Consider the following 12,777-nt stretch of genomic DNA (forward strand, 5'->3'; position numbering starts at 1 on the left):
AAGAAAGCTATCATGTGCACACAGCACAAACTTTTCAGAATGGCTTTCTGGCTGTGTCTAAATACCTAAATAATAAGCCTCTTCCATAAGCATACCAGTATTAGTATTTTAATGCTATTAGTGGAATGGATATTACACATTTTGAGCATTCTAGGATTATACATAAAATCTTGTAATGGATTTCCTGGAGAAATAAGTTGAATGGTTTAATTTATACTGCTATTTTGAAGCAAGTGGATTTGTTTATGTCACTTTCTGGAAGGAAGAAGAGGTATGCAACTCTACGAGACAGCTGATCAAAAAATATTCACCAAATATTAATCAGAATTAATGAAAACTTGTTATCAAATTCTTCATGTTATTATATTGCTTCCTATGAATGTTTTATCGGAAAGTAACCAAAAATTGTCCCTCCAGAATGTTAAAAAATATTTTCCTCAATTCTTTTGTCCAACATTTTTTCATAACATGGCTACAGAAGTGCATGATATGCAGCACTAGAATAAATATGTAATAGTACGCCAAAGTGAAAATAGCATAGAAAATAATTTTTATTTTATTACAAGGAAGGGTAGTTTATCTTTCATTTCATAAGACTTAGACATCTTATCCTTTTCTAATGGTGCCCGCTGCTTGTGTGGCAGTTGGAGGCAGCTGCCTCCACCAGTTGTTCCCTGCTTCGCATGGGATGAGGGAGAGCAGTGACTTTTCTACGGACCCCATCCAACCCCCAGTGCTTTCATCAGAGCTGTGCTTCTCCCCACAAGATCAGCCCCTGACGATCCCACTTCACTGCACCTTAGGGACACATGCCATCTGTAAGGATGCCTACTTCTCTCTCTTTCCTCTACTTGTACGTAGGTTGGTACCGCGGAGATGCCTAAGCGATGAGTCTGCAAGGGAATAGCTGTAGCTGTCCAGCCAGTCAACCCTAATGCACTGCCCGACATTAATTCAACTCGTGTCTCTCTACCCCTCCACTGCTCTCCTGTATTCCCTGTTTTACAGCACCACACCACCGCTCCTCTTCTGCAATACCTTGCACAGTGGATGTGACAGATCAGCTTGCTTTATTTGTGCCTATAATAGCATGTTCTGGATTAAAACTTTACAGCTGAAGCCTCAGTGCTTCATGTGATTTTGGTCTATGTTTCTGCTTGCCTTTAACTCCAATTCATTTCTCTTTTACAGTTTGAGGAAGCCTTCAGCAATTTAACAGGCTTTGCAGAGACTGTCATTGTGGAAATTCAGTAAGTTTGCCAGTTTGGTTTTTGTACTGTGCGTGCTTCCCACACACCCCATTTTAATCTGTTCCCCATGGAGTACTCAGTTCAAAAAAGAATATGGGATGAGCTCAGTTCAGTAAGCTTCCTGTTAAATGAAGCAATTCTTTCTGTATTTTTAAAGTTTCTGGGATGCTGGTCCCATTCTTACACCATGGATTTCCAGTATGTCTGTGAAGTGGGCTGGCTGAGACAGCTCCACAGCGGATCTCCCACTTTTAGCACCATGTAGGAAATAGTACTATATTATAACTAGCAGTCTCTGTGATATCTGACATGCCTCTGAAATTGTAACACTTAACTCTGAGGTTCCTATGAACAGGTCCAACTTGGAGTCCCAGTTTAATTTAAGAAACACCCTCATTGCAGAAGCTCACTGCATCTCATTGTGCATTTGCTGGTCTCTCCTGATGGCAGGCTGGGCAAAGATGTTATTGAATGGGCTGTGGTGACTGTAGCTGTGGGCATAGGTCCTTTGCTGATCTAGGCGGACACTGTAAGATGTCCCTCTCTTCCCATCCCCATCTGTTACAGTTTACTGCCCCCAGAGCTCTGCCAGCTTCTCTGTGAGTGCTCCCTAACCCACATCAAGCAAAACCTGCCATGCTAGCACACACAGCAGTGTAAACCCTTTCAGCAAACCCCATGGATTAAGCAGTTAAGCAGACTGTTGTTTTATCAGAGTTGTGAGGGCAGTAACTTCCAGCAGAGTGGTTGTGACAAATACATGGTGCACAGTAACAACTTAGGGCACCACAGCAATCTACCACTTAAAGATATTTGTGTGCATATCCCAGAAGCACGAAGTTCAGCTGAAGAACAGCATCGTCACTGCTGTTCTCTACCTCACCCCAGGGAGACAGCTGTCCAGCAGAACCCAACCCAGCTAGCATGCAGTTAGCATAGATACCTCTACATTGCAAAGAGACCCTTCTGAATTCATTGCGGTCATACCCTGAATTATCCTCACCACACTCCAAGATGGGTTCTCCAAGTCATCATGCCTGCATGACACCACAGACTGATGCGAGCATGTAAAAGTTAGAGTCTAACAGATGAGGTCCTCCACTCTGCAGCTGGCTTGAGGTTAGCCTGGTAAAAAAAAATATCAGTTGTGTGCCAACAGCACATAGAGGAGTGATGTTGTTAGCATTAAATCCAACAGCCTTTGCTTACCAGCTACCTATTTATATCTGGATCTACTGGAAAGATGGCCATTAATGTATTCCTAAGCAAGACTTGAACTCATTTTCATGTGTCTTAGCAACTACCTACATTGTGGAATGAAAGAAGCTAGGGGAGAGGGGAGGTTTGGTAGAAATCTTATCTTGTCTTTGCATCTAGCTTGCTATCCATATGAATTATATGAGACTTTAAAATGATGTTATCTGTACTTTTCAGACCTCAAAGCCAAGGCAGAGCTTCTCCTCTGATGAGTGTAACGGTGACAAACCTGTTTATGGAGAATTCAACTGAAAACAATGAGACAGTTAGTTCTGCAATAAGGAATGCAATAAATGGTTCGTTCTATGTCTCTCAGTACAGAGGTATGTAATTCCTTACTGTGGAAATAAATGATCAGCAGAAACAGAGGTTCCTATCTTCAAAGCTGGTTAGAACATTTCTGTGTGCAACAAAGCCCATCAGAGCATAAACTTTGTTGACTTTAAGGAGCTGAATGTTCAATCTTCGGTATAACTTTGAAGACTCAACCATTCAGTGCTGGGCTTTTTTGTCTTATTAAGGCTTTCTATTTCCTGTGTAAAGAAGAGAAGGAAAATACTTATTCCCAAGTAAGCAATGGCATATTGATTTTAATCTGCTGGGTGTTAAGTGGCTGGAAAAATCAGGACAAAATATGTACAGACATATATTGTGCTTCTGAGAATAAGCCAGTATTTTACTGGCAAAATAGGATGAAACTCTCTTTAGACTTCTTCTTCCATAATTAACCATGGTAATTGAAATGAGACCTCACTGATTAGCTACTAAGTGATTCATTGGTCTAAACCAGTAAAGTCTGCGTTACTAGAAGTGTAATACTTGGAGAATGTTTTTTGTAAGTAACGTAAGGATTTTTTTCCTCTCTTTTTTTTAATATACTCCTATTTTGAAATCAGCTTTCACAAAAGGCATAGCCAATAATTAAAGGAGTCCATTTCATGGTTTATAGCCTGAGTTTGGTCTCTGAAGGTGACTGTATCCACCTCAACCATGACATTTCCTGTGTGCTAGTCCTAAATGTGAGGGGGAAATAGAAAAAACCTGAGGGCTCACAAAACACCAGTGCAATCACATCCCTCCACTGCATGCCACCCACTGAGGTTTGTAAACCATTCCCACCACTGGGACATGGATCTAACGAGCAACGTGCTGGGCAAACAGCATACTAATATTGCTCATGAAATGAGCTGCATGCCCATAAACATTTATATCTATGTAGAACTGTATGGGATCTGTGCCCCAAAGTTCAGTTGTAGAAAAACCGAAGGGAATAGTGCTGGGGTTTTTCTATAGTTTTTTTAAGGTGAGTCAGAGAGTCAGTGTTCAGAATATGAACTTATGGGTAGGATTTCCCTCTTCATGGACTGGGGGGCAGGAAGGTTTGCAGGCAGTTGCTGGGAGGTGGAGAAACAGAAGGTCAGAAGATGGGATGGAAACAAGACCTTAACTGGGAAAGAGCAAGGGAAAAGAAAGGGCTGGTCCAAAAGTCTGCAGTATCGATGTCCCCAAAAAAAGGACTTACAAGTTTTCTTCAGAATTGCTAAATAATTGGTTTATGATTTCCTGAGCAAGTGCACTGCTTTCTATGAAATAATTTTATTAGTCCTCAGTTTGCTTCCTGACTGTTTCTCTTTTAAAGGTGCAACCTACTGTGCTGTGTATAACTGTGATGCCCGTACCACAGTCTGCGAAGAAAGTATGTTTCCAAAATGCATATGCAGAAGTGGTTTCACAAAGACAGAATGGGATGATCGTTCTTGTTCGGGTAAGAACCTTGCTATTTTATCTATACCTGAAAGATTGACCTGATTATTCCCTGTCTTAGTCCCTTTTTGAAAAGGGCGCTCTGCAAATGTGTCAACCTCTAAAAATCAGGGAATGTGTCTTATTAAGAATGCCATAGAAACACATTCTTACATTTCACTTTAAACACATCCCTAATTCTATTCCAGTAGAATAAACTACTAAAGCCTGAGAAAATTATCACTGAAAACAGTGAGAGGGCAACTCTTTAAATACTCTTGATAAGAATTGAAACCTAAATAGGTAAAGGATGGAACAAGTTGAATCCTATATTCAGAGCCTTTTCTGCTAGGATATAGTCTGGGAATAAATTCTACATGCTATGTGGGGACAGCTATGGGGATGCTGACAGAACTGGAAGTCTCATGATGCACTACAATGATCTGTTAAATGTGTCCCTTGTTGGTAGTTCTACAATTGCATTACCTGTATTTAGACAGGTTTTTGTGGAAAGAATGATTTATATGATTTTTAGGAACTGTTAGTTGTTGGGGTTTTATTTGCTTGGTGGTTTTAAATCTTTTAATGAGTACTCTGTTTGTATTTTTAGCTATCCTCCACAGCCCTGAGATGTACCTTATTTTCTGCTTATGAAAACTAAAATTTTCACACTACAGAAAAAAAGCCTAAGAAATGAGATTTTAAGGAAAACAACAAATATTGCAAACACTCATGATATAATCATGAAAGCTGGCTACAATAAAGGCCAGTGAGATGTGATCCAGTGTTGGACTTTGAGGCCCGTAATCTGTCTAAATCTGATCCAGCTTTAGATAAGCTGCAATACAAATCATCTGCTCTGAGATCAAACTGCAGGTCATTGCTTGCCTATGTTAGATGCACCCTAGCCACATTTCCATTCTGATGAAGCTGGATGGTTTAAACAAAGACCATTTACTTTTAAATTTGTGCTTTTGTATTTCAGTTTCTGTTCTACATAGGCCATTCTGGTGCTCTGAAACACAACAAAGTTGTGTGTGTTTACAGTACAATAAAAAAAAAAAAAAGAGGGGGTGGAATTTTCTCCAGTGTGGATTTTTTTGGGGCTATCTTCAATTCACTCTGTACTTTTTCCTGCTGAAAATACAGATTGCAGTAAAGACTGTTCTGAAAAAGAAAACAAGTACTGTGTAAACGAAAATGGGCTTCCAGTATGCAAATGCATGCCTAACTTTGAAGAGAAGAAAGAAAAATGTGTATCGTAAGTACTCAGCTTTTTCTTGTGTTCCTGTGTTCTAGGCAAAGGTAGGGGAGAAGAACAACTAACATGGGCTCACCTTCAATCTAGAAGAACAACCTGCAGCTATGTGAATCAGAGAGGTGCTTAAGGTGGCTAGCAGGTGGACAAATTCACATGGTGTCACAAGTTATGGCATTTTAACTGCTTAGCATTAGCCATTGGTGTGCACTCATAATACCTCAGAGGAAAGTCATGCAGATCCAAGATCATCTGTGAGTCAGTAAAGAGGATAAACTACTTCACGCTTGTTTTGTGGGTTGCCCACATAAACATAAACTATTCCCTCAGAGTAACTGAGCCATGGCAACTGGCATGCAGAAGCATTTAGTAAGCAACAGGCATTGGAGCAAGACTTGCCTCAAATCCCTGGAAAGTTTCCACTGATATCACTGGGGACTTTGTTTCCTGATAATTTTCAGACCTATGTTATTTCATCTTGGTTTTCCCTCTGTGGGTATTTCTGTCAGCTCAGGATCGGAACAGAGCAGTGTTGTTTGCAGGTGAAGCTGAGCAGGTGACTGTGCTCTGCTTCCATGGATAAGCAGAGGGACCTTACTCCCCCCATTTGTTAATTCAGCTCTTTTTGTGGTTATTGCTGCTATATGCTTGTCCTGGTTTTGGCCGGGATAGAGTTAATTTTCTTCCTAGTAGCTGGCATAGTGCTGTGTTTTGGATTTAGTATGAGAATAATGTTGACAACACACTGATGGTTTAGTTGTTGCTAAGTAGTGCTGACACTAGTCAAGGACTTTTCAGCTTCCCATGCTCTACCAGGTGCACAAGAAGCTGGGAGGGGGCACAGCCAAAATAGTTGATCCAAATGGGCAAAGGGACATTCCATAGAATCATAGACTCATAGAATGCTTTGGGTTGGCAGGGACCTTTAGAGATTATCCATCCCACCCGCCCTGCAGTGAGCAGGGACAGCTTTAACCAGATCAGGTTGCTCAGAGCCCCCTCCAACCTGACCCTGAATGTTTCTAGGGATGGGGCCTCCACTACCTCTCTGGACCACCTGTGCCAGTGCTTCACCACCCTCATTGTAAAAAATGTCTTTCTTATGTCTAGTCTAAATCTACTCTTCTTTAGTATAAATCCATTATTCCTTGTCCTGTCACAACAGGCCTTGCTAAAAAGATTGCCCCCATCTTTTCTGTAGGCCCCCTTTAAGTACTGAAAGACAGCAATAAGGTCTCCTCGCAGCATTCTCTGCTCCAGGCTGAACACCCCCAACTCTCTCAGCCTGTCCTTGTAGGAGAGGACAAACCATATGATGTCATGCTCAGTATAGAAACTGGGGGGAGTCGGCTGGGGGGCAGCAATAGCTGCCTGGGGACTGGCTGGGTGTCAGTCAGCAAGTGGTTGCATCACTCATTTTTCTGGGTTTTGTTCCTCTTTTTGTTGTTTTCCTTTTCACCATTTTTTTTGGTAAATTTTATTTCAATTATTAAACTGTTCTTCTCTCGACCCATGAGTTTTCTTGCTTTTGCTCTTCCGATTCTCTCTCCCATCCCACCGGGGGGAGCGGCTGCATGGTGCTTAGTTGCCAGCTGGGGTTAAACCACAACACTGAACACATCTTACCATAAAGTCAATATATTTTAAATATAAGAAACTAGTATGGGAGGAAAATAAAGAGCTGCCAGTAATTATAGACCTTATATTGAGGCTTTTGATAAAGACAGTGGGTAGCAATTCCAAGTGGCTCAGAGGTGTAGGGCTTAGCTCTTTGGACAAATTAGGCCCTTTTAACATTTTTCAAACTGAGAACCTGAATCTTTGAGTGCCCAGCTCACCAATCATTCTGAAAATCTCAGATTGTTTTACTCTAACAATGAAATTAAACAATTCAATATTAAGATAGCATTAAAGAGGAAACCTGTAATGAACGCACCTTGCAGAGAAATTGCTGATAAAAAGGGGAAATATACTATCATTTTGTGATCATCTGCTTAATGACATTATCTTTCTTTTCTTTCTTTCCCCTTTTTTATCTCATGTAGTTGTCCAGTGGGCTACTCTGGAGAGAACTGCAAGAACAGTAAGTACAAGAATTTCTAATTTTTAATTGCAGCATGGAAAAATACCCAGTAATGTTTAATCTGACTGAGATAACAAAAACAACAAGTAGTAGCCTTTAGGGGTGCCACCATCCTGTATTGATAGCAGGAAAACGTTAGAAAAAAATGAGAGAAATTCCACTGTTGCTTGGAAGGAAAAATCCTTCTTGAAACACATGTTCAGACAGACAGTAGCATTTCCTCTAATGACCTCTGCATTAAGCCCAGTAGTTTTTAGTGAAACACAGGTTATTTGATAGAAAGCATTTAGTCCCTATTTAAAGACATGCAATGCTGAACTCAGTGCCACTAATGGATTAGTTTCTCCTGTAATTGATCACTCCCTCTATTAAAATATCAGTGGATTATTCTCATTTTAAATGTTTCTGTTTTAATATCTAACCACTGGTTCTTGTTTGTGCTTTACCTTGCAAGCAAGCACTGCATAGTATCTAGTATTCTATACTGGTGAAGAGATGATGGCCCTGACTGTGTTATCCCATAATTGTAATCATCTGGACAAGCTAACCAGACTGGCCTTCCAAAGCTTTTTCCCTTTTCTGAGTCAGTTTCGCAGCTATTCACTGCACCTTCTCCAATGTCCACCATTGTATAGATTAGGAGAGGACATTCTTCATGCCTTCTATTGTTTGCACGTGCCTAAACTCAGAACATCTAATACAGTCAAAGACAGGCTGAAAAATGCACAGTTATGGTTCTCCACTCCTCAGAACTCCTTTGGCTTTATTTGAGCAAAAGGTATATCCTCACGTGGCCCTTTGGAGTCTCACACTGCTGCATTCTTAAACGTATACATGTTTAACATACCTGTGTCTGCAGCTGTGAGATCTTCAAGGGTTTTCTTCTGGTTTTGCCTGTAAGTTTTGGAGATTGGCTAATAGTAGTTGTAGTGCAGCACAGAGAATATTACCAGGTGTAAATGTTTGGCAGGAAGGGTATTTTTTATCACATGGAACATATTTTTCTAGAGAAAATTTTGGGAATTTTAAGGCCTTTTTCACAAAACAAATGAAAATGCTAAATCAGCACAAAATCAATGCATTGCAAATTTAAACATGAATTTGGGACCTGCTAATAATAAATGCCATTAATAGCCTCATCTTCACCATATGACACTTGGTGGGTATTGATGTAAAAAGTTTGCTGAGCAGTAACCAAGGATCCTTTCCACATGTGTTTGGCATAATGCTCTTTTGAGAAACCGTAATCCCTGTTGTCTCACTGTGTACTCCTATGATTAAATGTGCTGGATTGTTCTGGTGGTAAGGGCACGGTTGGTGGTTTCATGTTGTGTATCTCCAGTATAGCCATTCAGTATACTAAATTGCAGACTCATAAATCCAGACTGGGATCTTCACGTAGGTCCCACCAGTAAGGTTGGGTAGCTCAAGAGACTGTCTTACTCTTCATACCCTTATCTTGAAATTATGCCCTGCAGGACACAATTCTCTCTTTTTTTTTTTTTTTTTTTCCTTACCATGGCTATACAGAGCTAAGACTAGATTTTAGTAGCAATTCCATTCACAGTTGAAGGAATATATGCAGAATCCAGGCCTTCTTCCCTTAGTCATTCTGGTTCTGCAGCAAGATCAGTGAAAATGAATTTTTCTTGACAAACATTTATTCAGATACGGGATATTTATGCAGTGTTCATAGTGCTACATAACAGACATCTCAAATCAGTGTGTCTTATGTGCCTAGAGCATGCGAAGAGCATATTTGATACCTAGCTACATATTTTAGCAGCAATACTAGTTCAGGCAACCCTTATTTCCTCCCAGTTTTCCCTGTCCCTCAGCTATACTGCAACAACTATGTGTGAAGCCATTCAGTGCATGGGATTAGGAAACTGAGCTGGGATCAAAAGAGCCATCCAGAAGAGATGGTCTTTAATGCAGATCAGTTCCTTCCTTTACATCTTTCTGTGTCCACTGACAGTTGTACTGTGAGACAGGAGCCTGGGGATGAATAATATCTATCTTTCTGTCTGTCTGCCTTACAAGAGACAGGACTTGGTTTGCAATATTTACCATGAATTTTCAATATCTGTTTCTGTTTGTTTTGTTTTGTTTTGTTTTTTTTCCAGATAGTGAACTCATCCTTATAATAGTGGGTACAGTGTTTGGAGCAATTATCCTGAGTTTAGTGATAGCAGTCTCTGTTGTTTCAGTAAGGTAAGATTATTTATGACAACTGAATAGAAGCTGCATTGCTACATTTTCCTAGAGAACTAAGCAGAAATTTGGAGAGGGGCAGGGCTGTGAATATGGTTGCATGCCTAGTTGGGCAGACAAGTTCATTTAAGTCATGTAGCCATTAGAATTTGGTTTTGCCTGTGTGCTCTCCCCAGAAGTATTTATTCTTTTGCTATGAATCTGACCATGAAACCTTCAGACAATTCTTTGAAAATACACACCTGACCCATTAATCCTAATCCTGGATGAGGCATCTGGAGGAGACTGAAGAACAGTGCTGATATCAGAAGACTGTGTGGCCCAAACTCAGATCCTCTGCAGCTTTCCCTTCTAGCACATCAGCTCAAGGCTTGGTATGCCCCTTTCAGCTCAATACAGGTGGCATTTCCAGCCAAGCACCTCTTTAAAGCTTGCTATTCCTGGTGTACTGGTGAATTCCCAATCGCAGTTGCACCTCCTCACTTCTCTCCACACAATAAATATAGAAACACTCAAGCAGCTCCTCTGCTTTTGCTCTCAGCGCTGGCCAAGTAAAGACCACCCGTAGCAGGCATAGCTCTCCAGCAGGTGCACAAGCTTGTGCCGAGTGTGTGCATGATGTACAGGCAATTCAAATGCATCATTTGAGTGTCCAGCTTTGGCTGCAGGCATGAGGGCAACTTTTCTTAACTGGGCCTAATGAATGTCTCCTTTCTTCCTCTGAACAGTCAGTTAGAGCTAGCCGTAGTCAAGGAAACTCCTTCACTCTAGGAACTAGTTGAAAGAGGTCAAAGTGCCCCTCTGTCCCTCCTAGCAGCTTAGCTCCATCTATGGTAAGAGATGCCAAACTTTGCACTCTGTCATTGATAACAAGGGTTTTGCAATAGGTATGCTAGAAAAATCTGTTGCATGTTTCAGAACAGGACTGAGCATTCAAAATAAGGTGGGAGTGGACAACTCAATAAGTTGGACTTACTCAATAAGTCACTTACACTAAAAGGTCTTTTAAAACCTCCTTTATTCTTTCATTTCCTCTGAAGAGCCAAACACAGACAAGATCCAGAGAAGAAGAGACTGATAAAGTCAGGATATTCCAACCCAAATGGCCTTGATGATAGACAGACCACGATATTCCCCAGAGTCCAGACCACTTCTGGCCATGCGAACCCAGGATATCAGCCAAACAACCCGTATGAGATGCATTCCTCAAATAGAGGTCGTCCTCTGGAGAGGGACTATGATGATTTGGTAAGTGTTTCACATAGGTCTGTGGGAATTGCATTCCTGAACTGTAGCATTGTGGACTACAGACACTGCTGGAACCTAAACTCCATGCTGTCCATCCTCCTTTGATCTAGAAGGCCAAAGTGGTACAAAGGCAACCAAACAAATGTAGCTGCAGCTGAAAAAATTTCCCTAATACAGCACTCATCTTATGAAGACCTTTCTAAAGACCCAGTAATCATCCTTGAGTCACCGGAGGGATATGTGAAAAGCAAGGGTCAAAGCAACAGTTTGGCTGCCCAGTGGTCTGCTGTGTCATAGGACATTTGTCTGCATTGACCGAACACATCCTTCAGCACAAGCATGCATGCAAGCCTCACAGGCTTACAGGTTACAACCTGCGCTTCTTTTAAGCCAGCTGTAGTGTCAATAGGTGCTGCAGTGGCATTTCCCATTTGCAGCCTCATGCAAGATTCACAGTCAGCTTAAGCTGGCACAGCTGCCCAGAGGGTCAGTGTCCTCCCACCCGCTCTGCCACTGCCTCATTCACAGCAAAAGCCTGTGCAGTTGCTGCAGCTTTGCAAAGGGGTAAAGTGTAAAGTGCCATGAAAAAGCTAGCACAGCTTTTGCATTGATAGAGCCCAGAGGAGCCTGTTCAGCAGAAGCGTGTCATTAGCTGGAAGATCTGTTCTGAAAAAAAGGCCTGTTTTATCCTTGAACTCTGCAAGGGACCTGCAGAGGGGGCAGAGGCTTGAGAAGTGCTATGCTGTGATGTGATGTGATTGATTTGCTGGGTTCTGCATGCATCCCGTAAATGGGAAGCACATTGTCCATTCAAAACTAATTTTAGCTCCACCTCTGTGGTGCAAGAAACTACCCCTGTTTAGTGAAGAAAATCTGTTTAATTGTAATACACTTATGTGTTTTGCAGAATTGAGGCCTAAACCATGATAGAAGCAACACAGAAACCTGACATTTACAAAAAAAAAAAAAAAAAAACCAAACCCAAACCCAAACCCCCCCACTTTTAAAAAGCTGCCAATTAAGAAAAGGAAAAGGTCTGTTTAGTTAGTTTATTGATCAGATTCACATAAATTTTGCCATTTCTCGCTTTCCAAAGATGTCAACTTTTCACTGATTAATATCTGCCTGTAAAATACATTTGGTGTTCCTTGAGGGCTAGTGTGTCACTTAGAGAAAGGTCTACCATGTGCTGAACTGTTCTGAGAAAGGAGCTTTCTGACACAGAGCTACTCTTTGTTTCTTTTCTTGTCCAAATTCTCTGTAGTACGAAACGTCACGGGGGCCTGAGGGCTTTAGGATGCAGAGCAGATACTAAATGACCAGAGCAGTAGAAGGATGGACGACCACTGCAACAATGAGTCAGACCAAAGAGTTTCACAGCCTCTCATCAATGCAGTTACTTCGGCAGAAGAGACAACAAAGTCCATGACCCCAGAGTCTCTGAAGATTTTCTGAAGGAAGACACCTGCTTGAAAGAGATCATGGACAACTCTCTGAAAAAAGGGAAAAATGAAGCAGAGGGTAGGGAGAAGAAGAGGACTTTTTAGAGAACTAATGGGCTCCAATAAACATTAGATTTCTTTCAGAAGACCAGTACATTGGCAAGAGAGTCAGTGTAGACATGATACCAAGATTTTAACCCTGCTGTTTCTCAGTTCTTCTGGAAGATGGCCCAGGCAATATGTGTGATGCTGAAAAATGTCAGCACCCAGAGCTTTGCCTGT

At 41.3% G+C, this 12,777-nt stretch overlaps 1 protein-coding gene across 1 annotated transcript in view; it reads left to right on the forward strand.

Annotated features, from left to right (window-relative positions):
• MUC13 (mucin 13, cell surface associated) overlaps nucleotides 1-12,368 on the forward strand; it is a 34,606-nt gene extending 22,238 nt beyond the window's left edge. Inside the window, exons 13-20 of the mRNA XM_075710380.1 lie at nucleotides 1,192-1,250; nucleotides 2,685-2,830; nucleotides 4,147-4,272; nucleotides 5,400-5,511; nucleotides 7,554-7,591; nucleotides 9,718-9,805; nucleotides 10,846-11,053; nucleotides 12,318-12,368. Coding sequence (XP_075566495.1) covers nucleotides 1,192-1,250; nucleotides 2,685-2,830; nucleotides 4,147-4,272; nucleotides 5,400-5,511; nucleotides 7,554-7,591; nucleotides 9,718-9,805; nucleotides 10,846-11,053; nucleotides 12,318-12,368 — 828 coding nt within the window. The remainder of the gene's footprint in view (nucleotides 1-1,191; nucleotides 1,251-2,684; nucleotides 2,831-4,146; nucleotides 4,273-5,399; nucleotides 5,512-7,553; nucleotides 7,592-9,717; nucleotides 9,806-10,845; nucleotides 11,054-12,317) is intronic.
• Nucleotides 12,369-12,777: the final 409 nt, after the last annotated feature.

This window comes from Pelecanus crispus, chromosome 5 (genome assembly GCF_030463565.1).
Source record: "Pelecanus crispus isolate bPelCri1 chromosome 5, bPelCri1.pri, whole genome shotgun sequence".
Taxonomy (NCBI): Eukaryota; Metazoa; Chordata; class Aves; order Pelecaniformes; family Pelecanidae; genus Pelecanus; species Pelecanus crispus.